Here is a 24,426-nt window from a genome sequence, read left to right as displayed (position 1 = left end):
CAAGAGGTGAGTCATTACTGGCTCCTGTGGCCAGGGGAGGCTTTCAGGGAGAAGGTGGCACTTAATTTTAACTGGGTTAGTAGGTTGTATTTGAATTGGGCAAGGCCAATTTGAATTGGCCAAGACCATTTAGGCCACAGAGAAAAGCCTGATCAGTCAACAAGCGTGTATTAAGCTCTTAATATGTAACTGTCATTGTGCAAAGTGCTAGGGCTACAAAGAATGGTCAAAAACAGAACCTGCCCACAAAGAGCTAACATTCTAATTTGGGGAGTCATGTGTAAATAACTAGGTACAGACAAGACACACAGAAGAGATAACAGTAAGCACTAGCAGTTGAGGGGATTAGAAAACTCTCCTACAGAAGGTGGGCTTTGAATTGAGTCTGAGAGGAAGCTGGTGGAACCAAGATATGGAAGTGTAAGGGCACACAAGTCCCAGGTACAGACATAAGCCAGCATGAAAACAGAAGATAGAGTGCTGTGTTTGAAGGGCAGGCCAGCATCACATGTTAGATTGCATTTTGAGAGGAGTAGGGTCTGAGACGGCACCAGACTATAAAGAGTCTGACAAGTCAAGCAAAAGGCTGTTGGAGGAGTGCAGATGAGAGGTGGTGAGGGTCCAAACAAGTTACGGCAGCATGAATAGGAAGAGGGGGACACATATGTGTGATGCTGTAAAGGCACAGGAGACAAGATCTGACATTGAATTGAAGGAGTCAAGGATGACTATGAGGATTTCAGCTGCATGACTAGGGAGGATTAGTGGTACCTTCAACAGTAATAAGGGTGTTTGGAGGAGGGGGCAGAGGTTTTTTGGTGGGGTGGGACAGGGGAGTTCTGTTTTGGGAGCTTTTGAGTTTGAGTTGCCTACGGGAAACCTAGTTGTAAATGTCCAAGAAGCAAATGGACAGGGTTGACTGTAGTTCAGGAGAAGCACTAGGGCTGGATAATCTCTGGGAATTGTCAGACATGATAACTGAATCCATAGGAATTAACTCAATCACCAAGTAAACACAAAGACAAGAGAACATAGAAAGCCTTGAGGGGCTCCCACTGTTAGTGAGAGTGATATCGATGAAAAACCAGCCAGGAAGACTTGGGAAGGAGCAGTTGGACTGACAGTAGAAGATCTAGGAGAGACCATCAATAAAATCTAGATAGATGGATCACTTAGTAAATGCTTACTATGGGCCAGGCACTGTAAGAGAGGAGGCAGGAGATGATCAGCTAGGTTAGATACATAGAGATCAAGAAGTGTAAGGACTGAGAAAAGGCCATTAAGTTTGACAATGAAAAGATTATTGGCAACTTGGAGAGGACAATTTCAGTTGAATGATGAAGTCAGAAGCCAAGCTGTGGAGGGTTTAGAAGAGAGTGAGAAGTAGAGACACCAAATGTAGGAGTTTTAGCCTTGAAGGGAAAAGAGTTATAGGATGATAGCTAATGGGGATGTGAGACACAGATCAGGATTTTTTAAGGATGGGAGAAAACATGTACATTTTCATTAGCAACATGGAAGGAGCCAATAGATAGAAAGTAGAAAAGATAGTAGGGACAGTTTGCTGGAGAAACCTAGAAAGAATAAGATCAAAGGCATGTGTCAATGGGTTGTACTCAGCAAAGAGAAGACCTCCCTGTTAGTCTGAGACAAGAGTAAAGGAGGGGAGAAGGGCAAGCTCTTCATTTTCTTTGTGAAGTAGGAGGCCAAGACCTTACCCGAGGGTTTCTGAAGTGGTTGAATCCTCAAGGAGAAAAGATCTAGAGTAGCTTCTATGGGCATGGAAGAGAGAATTGAATAGGAAAAATGCATCCCCTCCTGTAGTGAGGGCCCAAGTGATATTAGACTGCATAAATCTGTGGTGAGCCCACTCAGCACAGTTAAGTGATTTCCTTCACCTCCCTGTAGCACCCAGTGAAAAGTAAAGGAGGGAGGCAGTTAGGTGGCGCAGTGGATAGAGCACCAGCCCTAGAGTCAGGAGGACCTGAGTTCCAATCCGGACTCAGACACATAACACTCACTACCTGTGTGACTGTGGGCAAGTCACTTAACCCCAATTGCCTCACCAAAAGAAAAAAAAAAGAAAAGTAAAGGAGGCAAATGGCAGGAGTCAACCAGATTTGGGGCTTAAAGCCAAAAAAAACCATGTGGTGTTTGGGGATCATGAAGGGGAATTTCCGTTCAATTCTAGCTCTCATTTATCTTAGTGTCTTCTGAATATAGCTGTTATAAAATATACTTCACAAATAAGTACAGAGTTATATACTGGCTTGAATAATTTGCTATTGCTTTGTATGTGATTCTGGTCTCCCTGTTTACATTTTGTACTCTCTGAGGGCAGGGATCATCTTTTCTAAGTTTTTCAGTGCACTGTGCTGGACATATGATAAGTGATCCACACGTACTTGATAGATTAGACAGTTGATAGTGGTGATTTGGAAGCAGAGTGAAGTGGAAAGTAAAGTAGAGGCAGGCTCCAGATTATTTAGGGCCCAGCACCGAAGTTCAGCTTTTATTCCATAGCAGCAATAAAGAGCCAAGCAAGGGGCTTGAGCAGGGAAAGGAATGATGTTTTCAGATCATTTATCTGGTGGTTTTGTGGAGGATTAGAAGAGGACCGAGATTGGAAACAAGGAGACTGTGTAAGAGGCGGTTTCAGTAGTTGAGGAATAGAGTAATAAAGGCCAGACCCAAAGCAGAAACAGTAGCAATAAAGAAGGAAATGGGGATTTGAGAGGCATTGTAAAGAACAACCAACAGAATAAATGACTAAATAAATAAATAGACTAAAAGAAGATAAGGAAGAAACAAAGTTGATGCTAACTTGTAAACATGAATGGCAGGAAGAATGGTGTCATTTACATAGGGTCATCAGAAAGGCCATATGGGAGAAGTGATGGAGATTTTTAACACCTTGAACTAGAACATCAAAATGGAAATACCCAACATATAGATACTTGGACCTCAAAAATTAGCAATAGAGGGGCAGCTAGGTGGCACAGTGGATAGAGCACCGGCCCTGGATTCAGGAGGACCTGAGTTCAAATGCGTCCTCAGACACACAAAACTTACTAGCTGTGTGACCCTGGGCAAGCCACTTAACCCCATTGCCCAACCCAAAAAAAAAAAAATAGCAATGGAATGAGAGGACAGAGTGATAGTTGTGGATGAAATTTTGAGAGTGGAGCCCATACATCCGGGAGAACCTGGCAAGACAGGACAAACGGCCAAGAAGTCAGACTGTGAGAATGCTTAAATGCTGTGGAAGAAGGGAACACAAAGGGATATTTTGGGGGAGCTGAAAGGATAAGGATGTAAAATAAAGAGGGGCTAGTTCTAGTAAAGACCTGATTCTCAATGGTGTCGTCCTGTGCCACAGAGCAATTAAGGGGAAAAAAATGACAGATTGGCCATTAGATTGGACTGAAAATCTTTTGGATCTGTCAAGGAGAGCTGCTATGCAACTGTGCAAGAATTAGTTTCTGTAAGATGATGACAGATTTGATTTTTAGAAGAAATGGGAAAGTAGAAAGGAAATGGTGGCAGCAGCAGCAGATAAGGAGAGTTGAACTATGAAGCACGAAGTGTGCTCTGTAAGTCATAGGACCTGAGTTCAAGGGCTTACTATCATGTATTTGTCATGTGTCCTCGAGCACAAATCTCTTTTCCTCCTCATCTAGAAAATCCATCAATAAACATTTATTGAGTGCCTACTATATGCCCAGCAAAAGAGCTCCTCCTCCCAGGGGGCTTACAATCTAATGGAAGAGACAACATGCAAACAAATATATCCAAAGCAAGCTATATGTAGGATAAATAGGAGATAATGAACAGAGGGAAAAGCACAGTGGCTGGCGTATCATAGGCACTACATAAATGCTTATTCTTTCCCCTTCCATAATGATTACTGACTACCAAGTGCTTAGATGGGAGCAGGTAGCATTATTTGTGAGCTTAGGGGTTTTCTTTTTTATGTATGTGGTGATTAAACTAAATAAGTTCAACATTTATTAAATGCTGATTGAATATGTTCTGCTTTGATGTAAGGAATATACCAGCTTGAGATAAAACCTGGTTCTTGCCCTCCTGAAGTTAATAGTTTAGTAGGGAGATAAGACAGCATAAACAGAAAACTACACAATGATATATAATAAATGCACCAGAAAGATGCTTTACAAAATGCCCATTGACAGGTCCAGGGAGGAAGGTCATTATCTGCATGGAGTAGAAGTGGCTGTTGAGAAAAGTTTCTGTCAGGAGCTGGTGTGTGGGTTAGGCTTTAAAGGATGAGTAGAAAGTCAGCAATCACAGAATGGGAGAGATGGTATGCCAGGGGGTAGTGAACAACATAAGGAAAAAACACAATAATAGGAAAGCATAGGACAATAGTGATAGTCATCATCCAGTTTGACTAGAATGAAAGAAAGTCCGTGGATCAGAATAATATGAAATGAGCCTGGAAAGCTAAGGGGGCTGACCAGAATCTTTCAGTCGTAGAGTCTCAACTAGAAGACAAGTAAATTACAATGTTGTTTGTGGTCATCAAATTTTCAAGGCTTTGAAATCTTCTCTCATTCCTTTAACATTAACCTTTATATTTTGCTAGGCTCCATAGAAAAAATTTTAATCAAATTTATCCAGCCTTTTACCTGAACCACCATTAAAGTGATTCCTGCAGGGACACTTACACAACTAGAATTAATTCTGTTTTCCTGCAACAGTAGAAAATTAGCAGAGATTTCTGTAAGTTGCTTCTTGAACAGTTCTGATGGGGGACAAGGAAGCTATTGGACATTAAATGTTTTATTCCTTTTTCTTGATGCTCCAAAAGAGGAATAGAGCTTGTGAAACAGAGTCCCAATTTGAGAATATAAGTGAATCTTTATAATAGCAATCTGAGCTAAGAAAGAGTTTTCAGGATTTGAAAAACCCTTTAAGTATTGGCCTTTTGTAGCTTTCAAACAAAGACAAGGTGGGTGGAATGTTCAAGTTAGAATAGGACATATGAAAGACTATTCATTAAGCAGAAACTGAATCCCAAATCTGTTTGAAATAAAGTTTTAGGATTATGTAACATTGGGTAGATATTTAGATGTCCAGCTTTTCCTGTGAGACATTGAATTTCTTTTCATGTGAAAATATCTGAGACTTTGGTTCAGAGCATGTTCTTTTATTGATTAGAGGGTTAGGGTTTATGTGATATTCATGATCACAAATGCATGAATATTTTTAAATCTGAAAGGTATAACTAGAAAACATTAACATTTTTGTTGTTTTTAATTAGATCTTTACCTATTCATCTAAGTGCTTACTATTTGTTCTTTCCTCCTCTCCTTCGGTAGTCAACTTGGGAGGTGCCTGACTACAAACCACATAAGCAAACCAGACTCAATACGTTGTGCTCATATTTTGCATGAAACCCAAAATGAAATTTCTTGGCTTGAACTTTAATCACCAGATTTGATTCTAGATGACTTTTGTTTGTGTGGATAATTAGTGGTTGGCAAAATCACTTTCAGAAGACAAAGATTTGAAGATATTGGGGGGGAAATGTGTAGATGGTTTTAAAACAGTTTCAAAAAAGATTCATGTAAGAAGTTTTGAGCAATAGCCCCTAGGCTCATAAGCTAATCAAAGACAACACATTTATCATACAATTTTTCAAATACTCATATTCTCAACTTTTACTCAAGTTTCTGTAATACATGGATGCCCTGCCAAGTAGGAATAGTAGAGAGTTTTACTGGGCGCAGTAATTTTGTGTTTTAGGATTTAGGGGCCAGCTCACTGATTTTATCTAAGGTCATTATTAAAACCATCCTTGATTGGCTTTTTTGGTGAGGAGAACTTAAGTGGTACTTTTGTCTCAGCAAATTTCTCCACACAGTTCCAAGGAATGAATGCCCTCTGAATCTTCCTGACTTGTTTAGTATCCAGAACCATTCTGCTGGGAAGGACCTCCTTAAGCCTTCTATTTAAGATGGAAATTTATTCTCAATGGTCATGAAGCATTAAATCAGTCAAGAGATAAAAATTTGCCTGTCCATAAATACACTTGAGATGGAGGCACTCTTAAGGGATGTATCTCTGTAAGTTGGCTCTATTCATTGCCTGCTCTAGCACAGGAGTATACTGGAATAAGGACCAAAGAAAGCACAAAATCATGGTGAGAAGACAAAAGGAGGAGAGATCCTGAGGATTACACATTCTTATTGATAACCAGTTGTAGCCATAGCCATGTTAGGGAATGGAGTGATAGCCTTACAGCCTTTGAAAGGATTCTTAGCTCTACCCCAATAAACCTGAAACTCTAGATACATGTGATAGTCTTTTAGACCCACGGGGTAGTCTATACTGCAGGAAGTGTCTAATATTCCATGACAAAAGCTTTTGGTGTGATAGATTTTGTGTCCTATATCAATCTACCTAAATTCTTGAGTGGTTAATGCCTCCCAAGTTTTCTGTCCTGTTGAGAACAAGATTTCTCTTCCTTTTTAAAAAAGAAACCAAAAAAATTCAGTCTTTCAGTAAAAATGTACCGAGCAACACTTGTAACACATACTATGATAAATACTTAGGTTAGAAATACAAAAAATGAAGTAATCCCTAAGCTCAAGAAGCTCACATTCTAACATAGTAATGTATTTTGTCAAACTGTACCCAATATACTTCCACTGGACCTTCCTTGAAAAAAAGATATATACATTTATTAGGTAAGTCCTATTAAAATATACATGGATTCCTTTAGGGAATTTTTGTCTCAAAAGCAAATGTGCAAGTTGTTCATCAAAAATGGAAATTGTCAAAAATCAGCCAGTTTATGTGAGAACTTAGATTTAAATAACTAATAATAGTAATAGTAACTCAAACAAAAACCAATCTTTTTAACACCAGTATTATTCAGGTAGTACATACAACTATGAATTATGAAATAGGACAGTCTCTGTACAATCAGAATTTTGAGTAACCCTAATTGAAATACCTGTGTGGGCACATCATCAATGATGACTTGAATATATGAAGTAGGCAAAAGATTTATCCAGGAAAAGACTGGTCGCGGAGGGAGGTTGGTAGTCATGTAGCAAGAACAGACAACCAAAGTGCTACACCTGAACCCACAAAATATTGAAAAACCTTGAGGAAGGATGGATCTTTTATAAAGGATTTATACGATGACATGGACAAAAGACACATCAGATGTGAAGGTTTGGATAGATTGTCTGTGGTATTGGAAGGGAAAACTGTCAGTTTACTTCAGGTCCATTGAAGCATTAAAATAACTCATACTGTGGTCTAACAGAGAAGACATGGTTGAAAGGGAAATGAGCAGAACTAAGGCTTAGGAAAAAAGAGGAAATACATATACAGATTGAAAAATGGAGATAAAAGTACAGGTTGCAACTTGCAAGGAAACTCCTCCTAAGAAAATAGAGCAGAGTGGTGCTAATACCATTCCCATTATGTCCTTGGACCCATCTCCAAAGGAGCTTTTTGAAAATGCTAGTTAGAGAGTGCCAGGGAGTCTTTTTTTTTTTTTTTTTTTTTGGTTAATTTATTTTGATTTATCAACAATCACTTCCATGTGCTTTTGAGTTTAAAATTTTTCTCCCCCTTCCTCTCCACCACCCTCCCCAAGACGGCGCACAATCTGATATAGGCTATATTTATATACATTCTTATTAAGCATATTTTCAGATTAGTGATGTTGTAAGTAAAAATTAGAACCAATAGGAGGAACCACCAGAAAGAGGAAACAAAACTCAACAGAAGAGAAAAAAAAATAGCAAATAGTATGCTTCAATCTGCATTCAAACTCCATAGTTCTTTCTTTGGATGTGGATAGCATTTTCCATCATGAGGTCTTTGGAGATGTCTTAGATCTTGTATTGCTGGGAAGGGTTAAGTTTATCAGTATTAGTCATCACACAGCATGGCTGTTGTTGTGTACAACGTTCTCTTGGTTCTGCTCACTTCACTGAGAATCAGACCATACAAGTCTTTCCAGGTTTTTCTGAAGTCAGCATGTTCATCATTTCTTATAGCACAATAGTATTTCATTACATTCATACACCTCAACTTGTTCAGCCATTTCCCAGTTGATGGGCATCCTCTCAATTTCCAATTCTTTTCCACCACAAAAAGAGCTGCTATGAATATTTTTGTACATGTGGGTCATTTTCTCATTTGTATGATCTCTTTGGGATATAGCCCTAGAAGTGCTATTGCTGGGTCAAAGGGTATGCACATTTTGATAGCCCTTTGGGCATAGTTCCAAATTGCTCTCCAAAATAGTTGTATCATTTCATAGCTCCACCAGCAATGCGTTAGTGTTCCATTTTCTTTTCTTTTCTTTTTTTCTTTTTTTTTTTTTTTGGTTAGGCAATTGGGGTTAAGTGACTTGCCCAGGGTCACACAGCTCATAAGTGTCAAGTGTTTGGTCTGAGGCCGGATTTGAACTCAGGTTCTCCTGACTTCAGGGTTGGTGCTCTGTCCACTGCACCACCTAGCTGCCCCTCCGTTTTCCCACATCTTCTCCAGCATTTATTGTTTTCCTGTTTTGTCATGTTGGCCATGATAGTTGTGATGTGGTACCTCGGAATTGTTTTGATTTGCATTTCTCTAATCAATAGTGATTTAGAGCATTTTTTCATGTGACCAAAGATGGCTTTGATTTCTTCATCTGAGAACTGCCTGTTCTTATCCTTTGACCATTTATCAGTTGGGGAATGACTTGTATTCTTATAAATTTGACTTAATTCTCTATATATTTTAAAAATGAGGCCCTTATCAGAGAGACTGGTTGTAAAAATTCTTTCCCAGTTTTCTACCTTCCTTCTAATCTTGGTTGCGTTGGCCAAAGAGTGGCTTATTATCCCAGAAGCTGGGGTCTTTGGGTTTATCAAATAATAGATTACTATAGTCATTGACCACTGTGTCTTGCATATTTAACCTATATCACTGATCCACCACTCTATTTCTTAGTCAGTACCAAACACTTTTGATGATTGCTGCTTTACAATACAATTTAAGATTTGGAATGGCTAGGCCACCTTCTCCTGCATTTCTTTTCATTAATTCCCTTGATATTCTGGACCTTTTGTTCTTCCAAATGAATCTTGTTATTTTTTCTAACTCTGTAAATACTTTTTTGGTAGATTGGTATGTAAATTAGCTTAGGTAAAATTGTATTTTTATTATATTAGATCGGCCTACCCATGAGGAACTGTTTTTCCAGTTATTTAGATCTGACTTTATTTGTGTGAAAAGTGTTTTGTAATTGTGTTCATACATATACATATATAAAATTATATGTAATAAAGGGCCATGGAAAGATAGACTAAAAAATAATTGGAAACTAAATAATCTATTCCTAAAAAATGATTGGGTCAAACAACAAATCATAGAAACAATCAGTTTCATTCAAGAGAGTGACAATAATGAGACAACATACCAAAACTTATGGGATGCAGCAAAAGCAGTTCTTAGGGGAAGTTTTATATCTCTAAATGCTTACATAAATAAAATAGAAAAAGAGGAGATCAATGAATTGGGCATACAACTAAAAAAACTAGAAAAAAAAAACAAATTAAAAATCCTCAATTAAACACCAAATTAGAAATATTGAAGACCAAAGGAAAAATTAATAAAATTGAAATGAAGAAAGCTATTGAACTAATAAATAAAACTAAGAGCTGGTTTTATGAAAAAACCAGTAAAATAGATAAACCTTTGGTTAATTTAATTTAAAAAAAAAGAAAGAAGAAAACCAAATTGGAAGTATCACGAATGAAAAAGGTAAATCGACCACCAAGGAAGAGGAAATTAAAACAGTAATTAGGAACTATTTTGCCCAATTGTATGCGAACAGATTTGACAGTCTTAGTGAAATGGATACATATTTACAAAAATATAAATTGCCCAGATTAACAGAAGAGGAAGTAAAATACTTAAATAACCTCATTTCAGAAAAAGAAATGAACAAGCCATTGATGAACTCCCTAGGAAAAAATCTCCAGGGCCAGATGAATTTTCAAGCAAATTCTATCAAACATTTAAAGAACAATTAATTCTAATACTATATAGACTATTTGGGAAAATAGGTGAAGAAGGAGTCTTACCAAATTCTTTTTATGATACAAATATGGTGCTGATACGTAAACCAGGAAGAGTCAAAACAGAGAAAGAAAATTACAGACCAATTTCTCTAATGAATATAGATGCAAAAAGTTTAAACAAAATATTAGCAAATAGATTACAACTTATCACAAGAATAATACACAATGACCAGGTAGGATTTATACCAGGAATACAGGGCTGGTTCAGTATTAGGAAAACTATCAGCCTAATTGATCATATCAACACCAAGAAGTCTTGAGAAGAATCTGGTCCCCAACTCAAAGTAAGCACCCTCTGTCATTCTTTTGCTTCTCCCATTCTCAACTCAACTTTGAGAGTGAGAGAGAGAGAGAGTAGTCTCCAAGCCCCACTTGAGCCAAACACATCATCTTCTGCACTTCTGTTTTATATTCTCCTTATTGCAATATGTATAAGTATTGGCACCCTTTCTTTCCCATGAGAGCAATGGGTAAATTGTTCATTTTCACATCCATTTGTTCCTATCTAGCTATTTGGCCTTGGAAACATTTCCATATCTCTGTTAGTTTTAAAGTCGGTTTATTCACAGTTCTCTTGCAGCTGGTTGCTTCATAAATTGCAAGCTTCCCTCCTTCATTTATTTTCTACATTTACAGTAGCAAGTTATCAATCATTCAAGTTCTCATAACATGAAGTAGGGAGAAGGATATCTGTGGTGGGTGCCAGGACATTGCGTAATTTTTTCATCCTGCGTAAAGAATGTGCATATACAGTCTTTAGCATTTTGGTTTTCTTCTCTGTAAAATGAGACGGTTTGATTTTTAACCTCACTCCCCATTTAAAGTTCTAGGATTCTGCAAAAGTTTAGCCTAAATATCTTTTGCCCAAAGATGTGGTCATCCAGGGAGAAGTTTCTTCTTAAAGGTGAAAAACAATAGGCTCTTTAGAAAAGTCCTATTACCTTTATGATGTCACTTTTCTAGTCCTTCCTAATGCTCCTAGATAGAACCTTTTTTTTTTTTTAAGTGAGGCAATTGGGGTTAAGTGACTTGCCCAAGGTCACACAGCTAGTACATGTCAAATGTTTGGTCTGAGGCCGGATTTGAACTCAGGTCCTCCTGACTTCAGGGCCGGTGCTCTATCCACTGTGCCGTCTAACTGCCCCATGGAACCCATTTAGTAGTCAGCACCTTGGGTCAGGATTCTGACTTGAGTATGTCCTCTCTGATCACTTCCTTACACAGCATGCAGTTGCCTCATTTTGCAACCATCAATGTGTTTTGTTACCACATGGTCACATTTTTAAAACTACAGTTCTTTACATTTTCAGACAATTAGAAATGTTTACCCTGCTAGTGTTTTTACATTTGCTAAGTTCCTTTGGGGGATCATTCTATCATGTCGTTTCTTATCACCTCTCTTTTGGTTATATATGTAACCCTTAAATACAAAGACCTGTTAAAGCTGCTGGGGAGATCATTCCCGGTCACTCCCAGAGACATCCTGGAAGGGAAAATTGGTTCTAAATTTCCTGATTTGCGAGTAGCATCACAAATAAATGATTGTTAGGTCATAGCACTATTTGTGCTAGGTAGTTGAGCCTACTTTTTAAGGCTTTTTTACATTGTTCCTGTTGGAAAATGAGTTCTGCATTCGTAATAACCAGTTTACAGATGAACTTTTGGAGCATAATTTGTAAGTTTAGGGCTACTGCTATTGGGAATTGGTTTTGATCTTGACAAATATCTACACACACCTGAGAGAAAGCTTATTCGTTAGGTGAGTGAATCAGGATTAGAAATCAGTTTGGAATATGTTGTGCAGCTGTACCTCACTTAAATCTAATTCATGCGCAAGTTAAAACATGACCCTTGTGATGTCATTGTTTTCGAAAACGAAAGACCAACAACAACAGCATTGAATCTCCTAAGATGAAATGTAATAGGATTACATGTAAAGCCTTGCATTTATGTTTAAAAAAAAAAAATTCAGGGGCAGCTAGGTGGCACAGTGGATAGAGCACTGACCCTGGAGTCAGGAGCGCCTGAGTTCAAATCTGGTCTCAGACACTTGATGCTCACTAGCTGTGTGACTCTGGGCAAATCACTTAACCTCAATTGCCTCACCGGAAAAAAAAACCCAACTGCGCAAGTATACAGATTGGAGGTGATGTGAATAGTAATTGTTGTTCAGTCGTGTGTGACTCTTTGTGACCCCATTTTCTTGGCAAGGATACTACACTGGTTCGCCATTTCCTTCTCCAGCTCATTTTATAGTTGAGTAAACTGAGACAAACAGGTTGCCCAGGGTCACACAGCTAGTAAGTGTCTAAGGTCAGATTTGAACTCAGGTCTTCCTGACTCCGGCCCCACCACCATCTAGCTGCCCTTAGAGAGCAAGTCTTTTGAGAGATCTGTGCATTCCACTCAACTGCAAAGCAGTCTGAGTCAGTGATATGTTGTGGCAGCCAAGAAAGACAGTGTAATATTAGACTATTAACAGAAGTCTGGTGCTGTGAGGTAATAATGACCCATATGCCTCCTTTTTCATATCTATACGTATTTGATAATGGTCTGTGCAGGAAGCAAGGGCATCCTCAGTGAAGATGTGAGAAGATAATAGGTGGTCTTTCCTAGAAGATTTTCTTCAGCAGACCACATTTTCCTAGTCATACAGTGTGACTAAAAGACAAAGAGAATATGCAATTCCTCCAAAGAGCTTTTGATTTGGTGTATGCTTTTAGAGTAAAATACATGTGAAAAGGAACGTGCAGTGGTGGTCTAAGCACTGACATTAGAGACAAGAACACTTGGATCTAGCACTTAGAAAGTGCTCCCAGACAACTCTTTGGAGATTCTTAAGTTCCAGTGTAGGTGCTGGTCTATGCTTCTCAATTTGCACCCCAGCCCTACTCCTTAGAATTCCAAAAAAAAGCACAGTATTAAAGGTGCTTCTCTAATAAGAGTTTTTTTCAAGCATCTTTTAAGCCCAGCTCTTTGATAGTTATGACTAAAATGTTAACTGTAGTTGGTGGACCTCTAAATACTAATATAAAGTGATGCCTATATGTGTTTGCCAAAGCTTTTTGCTAGTTTTAATGATATCCTTGTGTCACAATTAAAATCTGTGATAAAGAGAAACTGAGGCAACAAAGTTCCAAGCACATTCCATTTGTTAGCAAGGCTAGCAATTACCAGTAAGTGGAATCCAAGGCTCCTTAGTAAAACCAAGGGCCCTATGGAGAGTTTGCAGAACTTTGTTTTAGTCAAAATTACAAATTCCTGAGTAACATGGGTGTTCATCACAGAGAGTTCTAACCATAAGTTGTATCAGTTTGGCACAAGGTAGACTAACAAAACATCCTGGGGCATCTTGAACAAGGACAGGAATAGGGAAATCATGGTTGGAAATGGGTTAGAAACAGGGAACCTATTCTTAGAATGGGGAACTGGAAAATTGTATAATCTCTCAGTAGTAAATACTCTTTTTTTCTTTTTTTTTTTTAATTTAGTATTTTATTTTTCCCCAGTTACATGTAAAAACAATTTTTAACATGTTTTTAAAATTTGAGTTCCAAATTCTCTCCCTTCCTCCCTCCCCACCCTACCTCCATTGAGAAGGCAAACAATTTGATATAGGTTACACCTGTGTAGTCATGTAAAACATATCCATAATAATCATGTTGGTAAACACTCTTTTTCTCTGATTAACTAGGCATTACAGAAGCTTATTGATAAATGGGCTATTAACAACATCAATATCTGAATTTACATGTGGAAAGTGTACGATTTTCCACAAGTCCAAATGAGGAATTGGAGCTTTGACTCATGCAGAAAAAGGAGAATTCTTGCAAAACAAGGAACTTAGGCTCACAGGAGCAGGAAGGTTAAACTCTAACAAATTACTAATACGAGCTAGTTTAATTAAGTTTAATAATTCATAGCTTGCAGTTGTTTTTAATCATGTCTGACTCTTTATGATCCCATTTAGGATTTTCTTGGCAAAGATACTTGAGTGATTTGCCCTTTCCTTCTCCAGCTCATTTTACAGACGAGGAAACTGAGGCAAACAGGGCTAAATTACTAGCCCAGGGTCATCAGCTAGAAAGCGTCTGAGGCCAGATTTGAACTTGCGAAGATGAGTCTTCTAACTCCAGACTTGGCATTCTCTTATCTGTGCCACCTAGCTGCCCAATCGTGAGCTATTATACCCAGAATTAAATAAGATTGATTGGGCTAGATTGCTTTTGGAAGTGTTTGGTGCTTTCATTGGTCCCAATTGTTGCTTACCATAAAAGCTACACACACATACATACTCTTGCAACAACCATCTGCCATGTGCCATGCACTGTATTTGCAATCAACAAATTTCCCTGAAGTAATTTTTAAAAATCCTTTTCAAGGAGCCAGGAAAGGGAAATGAGATGATCATTATAAGAAACAAGCATGATTCTGAAAACATAATTCAGTGCCTTTTTAAAAGTGAATTACCTCCCAAAACTGAATGTATAATCTACTTTTAGGGTTGAAATACTTTTCAGTGAGTCAGATCATAGATTTTACCTTAATTCTCTGAGGATTGGTTCAGTAGCTCTACAATACAGTCTGATACAGATTCATGGAATTAATAGGAGCTTAACTTGGAAATTAGGCAGCCCAAAGTACACTCAGAATATTTGTCAAATGTATGTTTGTGAATCTAGAATATAGTCCCTACCCTTTTGGAAACCTAGTTTGTTGCAAAAGCAACATACACCTAAATGGTCTGTGGGTGGGGAAGTGGAGTTTCCCTTAGATTCAGAAGGGAGCAAAAAAAGGATAATAATTGAGACAAGCTGATGGGCAGTTTTCTAACATAATGAAATCTTAGTAATAGCGTTGCAGATTTTCCTTCCCATTTGGCAGTCTTGCTCACAGATTAATATAAGTAAAACTGCAAACACATCTCAGTGTTTTTAAATGATCTTCCAACTATCTTTTTCTGTTTTTTTTTTCTTAGGGAGTTGACTCTTTTTTGGAGTAAGTTGCAAAGAAGAATTGATCCTTCTTTAGATATCTTTTTGGAGCGATGTCGACAGTTTGGTGTTATTGCTAAAACACAGCAACATCTCTTCTGCTTGATTAGAGTCGTACAAACAGAAGTAAGTACTTTAGGCTGTTCAGGAAAATGAAGCTCAGAAATAAAATGACCTGCCCACGGTTATGCGACTAATCAGTGCTGGAGCTTGGCATAAAAATATACATTATAAGACATTGTTGAAGGATAATGCCCTTTCCATGTGCATTCCATATTCTCTTTAGCATCATATTTTGTGTTCAAAAGCCAGTTATCTAACAGTATGCAGTGACACTTCTCTTTGGACAGGCCCAGATTATACCTGAGGTCATCACACTCCCAACTCTAATACTTTAGTATTTCAGGGTTGTACATCATGAACCACCACCTTGATTTCATGCAAGGATTATAATGTCAATTAAGTCCTTAACCAGAATCTTAGAATTTCATAACTGGTAGGGAATTTCTTGGAAAGGAGGAAGAAGTACCTACCATGTGCCAGGCATTGGGCTGAATGCTTTATGATATTTTGTCTTATCCGTACAAAAACCACAGGAATTAGTTGATATTATTATCCCTGTTTTATAGTTGAGGAAACTGATGCTTAAGAAGTTAGGTGACTTGCCATTCTAGCCAGTTTAATCCTTTCCTTATATAGAGGGGGAAACTGAGGCCCTGAGAAGAAAAAGGACTCACCTAAAGTCAAATCTAATGACTGAGCTAAGACTCTAACCCAAGTATCCAGATATGTACAGACTAGTGTTTTTTGCTATTTTTTTTCCATTGTAGTCTTCATTTCAGTAACCATTCCTATCATCATTCTTTGAAATACTTGTTTTCCTTCCTCCTTTTCCAGAAAGGAGAATGATCTTAAAGCTGGAAATGATGAAAAGGGAATTGAACCCTGGCTTAGATAAAGGCATTACAAGAGAGCATTGAGTCTCTTTCTTTACATGAGAGCAAGTCTCCAGTCCCAGAAAATTACTTTCCAGGATAATAATAACTGACATTTAAGGAAGCATTTAAGATTTTCAAGGCACTTTACATATGTTCTTTCATTTGACTCTGTGATTTAAGTGCTTTAGGTTTTTAATATCCCCATTTTACCAGTGAGGAAATTGATGCGTAAGGAAGTAATGTGCAAAGGAGTTCTGAAAGAATCTGTAAGTATGATTGTAGAACCTCTTTCTGCAATAATGACAGTTGGGCTAAGAATAGTCAAAGAAGATAAAATATGTTAGGTACATAGGAGTGTAATGATAAACTTACATAAAACTCTTTAACATGGTCAAAGACTGGGTGGGGTTGAGTGAATTGCCCTAAAAAGTTTGAGGAGATATAATGTTTGTTAGAAACAACCAGTAAGGAGGTTGTGGTCTCTGAATGAAGACATAATTACCTATTCTTGTTCCTGGAACAGAGGTGGAGAATCAGGAAGGTGGTATAGTATAAGGAACACTGGATATGGAGTCAGAGGACCTGAGTTTGAATGCTGCCCGACTGCTACTTACTACTACTACTACCACTACCACTACTACTACTACTACCTGTGTGACCTTGGGCAAGTCACACAACCTCTCTGGACCTCAGTTTTCCTCCTCTGTAAAGTGAGGGGGTTGGACTAGATGACCTCCAGTGTCCCTTCCAGCTGTCTGTGATTCTAAGAAAGATCATCAGATGGGTAATACATCATATAACTTTTTATATAATATATCTGTGCCAGGTCACGTAATTAGTAGTGCCTCAGTTTCCTTCATCGCCCAGTGGGCATAGGCACAGATGTGTGAATTATACAAAAATGCATCCTCCCTAAAGTGCTCCCAACACATTCATGTTCTGAATACTAATGGTTTGAATAAAAATGAAAACAAGATTGTTTTTTTTAAATGAACACACCGTATTGGTCACATGACCTTAAATTGGCTTGGTAGCTGACTTTCCAGCTTTCGTGTCTGCTCATACAGTTGCCCCTACCTAGAAAATCATACTCTCCTCTTAACTCTAACCTGTTTATCTAAGCTACATCCTCATGGGTCCACTTTGTCTTATTGCTTCTTTGAAGCCCAAACTACAACCACTTGAACCTTCTGTTGACCACAATACTGATAAGTATCAGTGTACATCTATGTGTATATTACCAAGTTATAAGTTTGAAGCTAGAGACTAAGTTTTGTACTACTTTGTATCTCCCACAGGAGAAGCTTAGGAAGTCTTGATTGTGGTGATTTTTCTCACTATTCGTTTTTATATGAGGTCAAGTGAGAGCCAGTTTGAATGTACTACGGGAGAGATGCAGGTTAAAGACTGGGAACATCTTCCTACTAAGATTGAGAGACTGGAACATCTTTCCAAAGCAAGTTATGTAGTTGTCTTAGGAAATATTTCAACCATTTGTCTGTTAGGTTTTTTAATTAGTATTATTTATTCTTCATTTTCAAAGAAGACCAGTGACATCACAGGATGGTGTTTTGTGCATGAATTAGATTTAAGTGGAGCAGAATTGTACAAAGTTATCGGTCTTACTCTCTTTTCCTGAATCATCAGCATCCAGTGGCAGGACAAAAGTCAGTATGACTGGAAGTACCCCGGGATTCAGTGAATGACCTTGGCGTCTTCGATGTCTGGCCAGGCTCTAAGCACTCTACAGTGCTTGCCTCAACCACCTTCATGACTGGTGGAACAAATTGTTCTCATCTGCCCTTTTCACCAGGGGAAGGTTTCATATGCTTGGGGTAGACAGCCCTCTTAATTCACCAACAAGTTGTGACCCGTTGGTTACCTTCAACCTGGTTTAGCCCATCTGCCAAAATGGTTTTACTGGGGTATGTGGCCACTGACCATGCTGTAGCTTCTTAGAGCCACAGGTGAGAGTTGAGTGCCAAGTAGACAACAAAGGTACATGAGCATCCTTTAAAGGGTCTGACAATCCCTCACTCCAGAGATGCTAGTTCTTTTTGAACACATACACTCCAGGCTTTTTAGTAAGGTTGTGCCCAAAACAGATATAGATAAGTTTTCAAAGGTGATATAGATTTTTGAGTTATAACTGGCAAGAAAAGAAAAGTGAAGAGTCTGTCCCTAAAGTCATTAATTTCACAGGTACAGAAATCTCACATAACTGAGATTCAAGTAAGATAAAGCTAGATTTCAAAAGGAAGAGAAAATCCGATATAAAGCTTTGGAATGTTTAGAAATCATAACAATAGTGCAGATTTTTATACAGATGTAATCAACTCTGTTTTCAGTCATTTGTTCAGATATACCCTCATTGCAAGGGCCAGAGAATAAGTACAGGACTGGAGAGCTGGTGAGGATATTTTTATATAATTTTCTTCTCTGTTTCAGGACAAAATTAAATTAACATTTTTTCCTCTTCTCTCTTCTGTTAGGCAGAAGATGCTGGTGTAGCAGTGTCCATTTTATTATGTGTGAGAGCCCTTCAGATTCGATCAAGTGAAGATGATGAAATGAAAACATCAGTGTGTAAAACAATTGGTTGTCTCTTACCAGAAGACCTTGAAGTTAGAAGAGCCTGTCAGCTTACTGAATTCTTATTGGAGCCCAGCTGGGCTGGATTTAATATGTTAGAAGAACTATACCTGCAACCAGATCAAAAGTTCGATGAGGAAAATGCTCCAGTTCCCAACTCTCTCCGATGTGAGCTTTTGTTAGCTTTAAAAGCCCATTGGCCTTTTGATCCTGAATTTTGGGATTGGAAAACTTTAAAACGACATTGTCACCAACTCCTAGGTCAAGAAGCTTCTGATTCTGATGATGACCTCAGTGGCTATGAGATATCAATTAATGAGACAGATGTTTTGGAGTCATTTCTCAGTGACTATGAAGAGAATAAAGATGATAAACATTCCAAAAGAAGAGATTCGGCAGATCAGCAGAAGGAGAAAAGAGACAAAAAGCCAATTGGTTCTTCTGAAAGGTACCAGCGATGGCTTCAATATAAGTTCTTCTGTGTGCTCTGCAAGAGGGAATGTATAGAAGCTAGGATACTCCATCATTCTAAGATGCATATGGAAGATGGAATTTATACTTGCCCTGTCTGTATAAAGAAATTCAAGAAAAAAGAATTTTTTGTACCTCATGTAATGGAACATGTGAAAATGCCACCAAGCAGAAGAGACAGACCCAGAAAGAAATTATTGATGAAAAGAGAACGCTCTCAGAAGGGTAATGGCCCAAGTCCTTCTGCAACATCAGATCAAAATCTGCCATCCAACGAACAGGGAGATTCTCATGAGTATGTTACATTCAGCAAACTAGAGGATTGCCACCTGCAAGATAGAGATTTATACCCTTGCCCTGGGACAGACTGCTCCCGAGTATTTAAGCAATTTAAGTACCTAAGTGTGCACCTCAAAGCCGAACACCAAAACAATGATGAAAATGCAAAGCATTACTTGGACATGAAGAACCGGAGAGAAAAATGTTCTTATTGTCGGCGACATTTCATGACAGCCTTTCATCTGCGGGAGCATGAACGAGTTCACTGTGGGCCTCAGCCTTACATGTGTGTCTCTATAGACTGCTATGCGACATTTGGGTCAGTGAACGAGCTACTTAATCACAAACAAAAACATGAGGATCTTCGATACAAATGTGAATTAAATGGCTGCAGTATTGTTTTCAGTGACCTGGGACAACTTTATCACCATGAAGCACAGCACTTCCGGGATGCGTCATACACATGCAACTTTCTTGGTTGCAAAAAATTCTATTATTCTAAAACTGAGTTTCAGAATCACCTTTCCATGCATAATGGTGACATTTCAAATGGAGATGTTAAGACAACAGTAAAGCTTGAACCTGCAGCAAATGAAAAGAACAGCTGTCAAGATCAGCATCATCTACTTGACCCAACTGAGAAATCACATTTACCTGAGGATCTGCTTTTCTCAGTGGAGTCGACTAGTTCTCAGTTAGCTCCAGATGTTGAGGAAATGGGCTCTGATAACCTAAAAGACAACAGTGACAGCAGCTCGAGCGATCAGTTAAGTCGCAGCTCATCTGCCTCAGTGAATGAAGAAATGATTGATACGCTGGACTCGCCTGAGACCGTGCCTGATGTTTTCATGTCCTCTCATGGTAAAGGTTTGGTCCCTTCCAGTTTAAAAGAGAAATGTTCCAATGTGGCAGTTTGTTTTGATGGGAAAAAGTTTACCTGTGGTTTTGAAGGCTGTGGTTCTACATACAAAAATGCTAGAGGTATGCAGAGGCATCTCCGAAAGATTCATCCATACCATTTCAAGCATAAAAAGACATTAGGAATAAAGGATAAAGAGATCTTTCAGTTTTTGGACAGTGAACACAGTCAAACAAATGAGAACTTCAGTGCTGCGCCTAAGCCAGGTTCAGACACAAACAGTGACTCCCCAGATGAAGGTCTGGATCACAATATTCACACAAAATGTAGAAGTAATCTTCAGAGTTGCCACCATCCTCCAGAAGCCACCATTTGCGCTTCCAGAGTGCCGTGTACTGAGGATGCCATGTTGGAGCTTCTGTTACGCCTGAAACACTTAAGCTTGAAAAACTCAATAACATCTTTCTCAGGGTCACTGCCAGTGTATCCATCCAATGGTGCTAAGTCCCTTCAGTCAGTTTCATCAAGCCCTATCTCAGACCTTCACTTTCAGAATCAAGAAGAAAATTTGTCAAGTCAATATCTTGCACAGTTGGCAGCCAAGCCATTTTTCTGTGAACTTCAAGGCTGCAAGTATGAGTTTGTGACCAGAGAGGCTTTGTTGATGCATTATGTCAAAAAACATAATTATTCCAGAGACAAGGTTCTACAGTTATCCATGTTTCAGCATCGATACTCACCTTTCCAGTGTCATATTTGCCAAAGGTCATTTACCAGAAAAACCCACCTTAGAATTCATTATAAAAATAAGCATCAGATTAGCAATGAAAAAGTCACTCATAAATTATTTGATAATGGAAAATGTGATCATGCCAGCCCATGCACAGGGGATCATTTGAAAGGTAATGTCATGGGTAGTTGCTCTGCTTCTACTTTCTGTGGCAGCACAGAGCTTGGAGATGATCAGTCTAATAATTCTGAGAAGCAAATCCGACATCCTAAAAAAGAAGAGTGTAGTTCAGAAACTGATTTGGAATCTTCTTGTGAAGAAATTGACAGTAATGTGACAGGAAAATCATCCAGCATTTCATCACCAATAGATAGCCACAGGGAAGAACTAGAAGCAAGAGAGGGAAGAGGGAGTAGAAGGACTGTTGCCAAAGGAAATCTGTGCTATATTTTGAACAAGTACCACAAACCATTCCACTGTATTCATAAAAGTTGCAATTCTTCATTCACAAATCTAAAGGGCTTGATTCGCCACTATCGAACAGTGCATCAGTATAACAGAGAGCAGTTGTGTTTAGAAAAAGACAAAGCACGAACAAAAAGGGAACTGGTCAAATGTAAAAAGATATTTGCTTGCAAATATAAAGAGTGTAATAAGCGCTTCCTATGCTCCAAAGCACTGGCTAAACACTGTAGTGATTCCCATAACTTAGACCCTGTTGAAGATCAGAAAGCCCTTTCTGAGACTGACTCTGCTGCCAGGTTTCCCTGTAGCCAACCACAGTGCCCGGCTGTCTTCTACACTCTTAACAAGTTGAAGCAGCATTTGATGGAACAGCATGGTATTGAAGGAGAGATGAACTCAGACTTTGAAATTCATTGTGACCTTAATGGCTGTGATCGAATCTTCACTCATCGAAGTAACTACTCTCAACACGTGTATTACCGACACAAGGACTATTATGATGATCTCTTTGGAAATCCAAAAGTGGAAAATGAGAGTGTACTGAGAAGTGAAGGTGAGAAAGGTTTTGGAACCAGCCGGGCTCACAGTGAAGCAAGTCAGAATAATAAGAAGTCATTGAATGCTAAAACTAGAAAATGTGGCAGCCTCATTAAAGAGAAAAAGCTTCCAATCATTTTTAAAACAAAAGAGGAAGCCCTAAATATGTGTGCAGAGCAATCTGAACACACTCAATATCCCTGCATGATTCAAGGCTGTGCATCTGTTGTCAAATTGGAAAGTAGTATATTAAGACATTACAAACGTACCCACCAAATGAGCAGTGCTTATTTAGAGCAGCAGATGGAAATCCTAGTAGTTTGCGTTAAGTATGGTACCAAAATTAAAGAAGAGCCAGCCTCTGAGATAGAGCCTTGTATAAAGAAGGAAGAAACCGGAAACTGTGAACCAGGAAGCACAGTGCATACCCACCCCCCAGGTGAAAATGAAGCATCTCTCCAGAAAAGCAACAGTTCCCCTCATCCAGAAAATAAAGGAAATGGGAGTCAGGAAGGGTGTGTAGAAAGTAATTCGGTATTTAATACAGATACCTTCCTGTATAGAGAAACTTCAAAATGTAACCATAGTTCAGAAACCACTAGCTTGGAAGAGTGTCGTGTCACTGAGCCCCCTCCCTGTAAAACTGAAAAGTCTGCACCTAAGAACAGTGATGGAACTGAGAGCAGGCCCTATTTAACAAATTTCCAGTTGCCTTTACCAAGAAAAAGGGTGCCAGAAGCTGGACACCATAGCTCTAGACTGGAAAGCAATGTGGTAAAAACTCCAATTCATGTCCCAAAAGATACATTTCGGAAACATTCGCAGGCCAGATCATTTGATTTGAAGACTTATAAACCCATGGGGTTTGAATCTTCATTTTTAAAATTCATTCAGGAAAGTAAAGAAAAAGAGGATGATTTTGATGATTGGGAGCCAGCGGAGCACTTAACAGTAAATGATGTCCCACAGCCCAATGATGACTTAGCAGGGAATGTGACTGTGGATAGCTTAGTGAATGAAAGCAACCCTAAAGTTGATATACCTCTTCCTTCCAGTGATTCTGCAATTCATGACAACCTGACCACAATCCAGCCTATCATTGTAGCAGAGTCATCAACTGTCCCTTCCCTCGAAAATCTGAGGGTCATATTAGATAAGGCATTAACAGACTGTGGAGAACTTGCCTTAAAACAGCTTCATTATCTGCGGCCGGTGGTCGTCCTGGAAAGATCAAAATTTTCCACATCTCTTTTAGACTTGTTTCCAACAAAAAAAACAGATGAGCTTTGTGTAGTAGGGAGTTCCTAAGTAGCAATTTTGTTTTAGAGAACAGACTGGCTCCAGTACTGCAGCATAGGGACAATTGCCAACGCGAACAAAGGCTGAGCAGCAGCCACACCATTGTTTAGGGTAGGGTAGGCTGTGCATTTTCATGAATGTATAATATCTTTGTCAACAGTATTGGCAGCGTTCATTAGCTCCCCAGTTGGTTTGTTTATTGGTTGGTTTTTTTTGTTTTGTTTTGTTTTATTAAGAAAATGGAACTGTGCTCTGTTTGGTGCTAATTAATACATCAAATATACTGGGGCTTCCTTTTTCAAATTAAGTGTGCATGATTGTATATGGAACAGATTCTGAGGCCCCAGGGTGGGAGGGCTGGGGGGAGGGAGGCAGGCAGAGTTCTTACTTGACTTGAATGTGCACCTGAGGGTGCTTTGTGTAATATATTGTACACTACAGCATCTTATATTTTTTGAGTTGAGTTTCAATAAATTACAATTTTTCACCCATTTCTGGTTTAATTGGCAAGAGTTTTCATGCCACTCCCAGGATGGAATGGACATGTGTTCTTGTGTTTCTTTTCTGTCATGACTAATGAAGCAGTCAGGTTTAGACTTCTTTAAAGAAGAATCATTGTTTTAAAATGTGGAAATGAAAGGGAGGGGGCAGTACTTTATGCAACCTGGAATTGTAGAACTCACTGTCACATAGTTCACTGAAATTTCATATGTAACCTCACCAAAAGGACACTTCCAGACTTGTGTGAAGAGTGACCCTGATATGACTTATAAGTCACACGTTTTGGGGCAGCTCAGTGGCACAGTAGATAGAGCACTGGCCCTGGAGTCAGGAAGGACCTGAGTTCAAATCTGGCCCAGACACATAACACTTACTAGCTGTGTGACTGTGGGCAAGTCACTTAACCCCAGTTGCCTCACCCCCCAAAAAAATCACATCTTTTGTGAACTTTTAGAAATGGGAGGCAGAGAGAGACTTGAACAGAAGGAAGTAGAGAGAGTACTGTTTGTTGGCGGGGCAGGTTTCTGCACATGCTATTAGAGATAATTGAACTAAGATATCCAGGGTCTTTTTTTTTTCTGTTATCCATGAGGATAATACACTACTGAAATCATAGGTCTATCTAAGTATCTAGGTTTTAATGCTC

At 38.8% G+C, this 24,426-nt stretch overlaps 1 protein-coding gene across 2 annotated transcripts in view; it reads left to right on the top strand.

Moving 5' to 3' along the window:
* RLF (rearranged L-myc fusion) overlaps positions 1–23,766 on the top strand; it is a 112,260-nt gene extending 88,494 nt beyond the window's left edge. For both annotated transcript variants that reach the window (XM_027864617.1, XM_027864618.1), the window contains 2 exons: positions 15,094–15,235; positions 18,540–23,766. In XM_027864617.1, the coding sequence (XP_027720418.1) occupies positions 15,094–15,235; positions 18,540–23,288 (4,891 nt within the window). In that variant the 3' untranslated portion in view covers positions 23,289–23,766. The remainder of the gene's footprint in view (positions 1–15,093; positions 15,236–18,539) is intronic.
* The last annotated feature ends 660 nt before the right edge of the window (positions 23,767–24,426 follow it).

Source organism: Vombatus ursinus, unplaced genomic scaffold (assembly GCF_900497805.2).
Source record: "Vombatus ursinus unplaced genomic scaffold, bare-nosed wombat genome assembly UNPS02014775.1, whole genome shotgun sequence".
Taxonomy (NCBI): Eukaryota; Metazoa; Chordata; class Mammalia; order Diprotodontia; family Vombatidae; genus Vombatus; species Vombatus ursinus.
The sequence above is the reverse complement of the archived record's forward strand: the minus strand, read 5'-3'. Positions and strand labels throughout refer to the sequence as shown.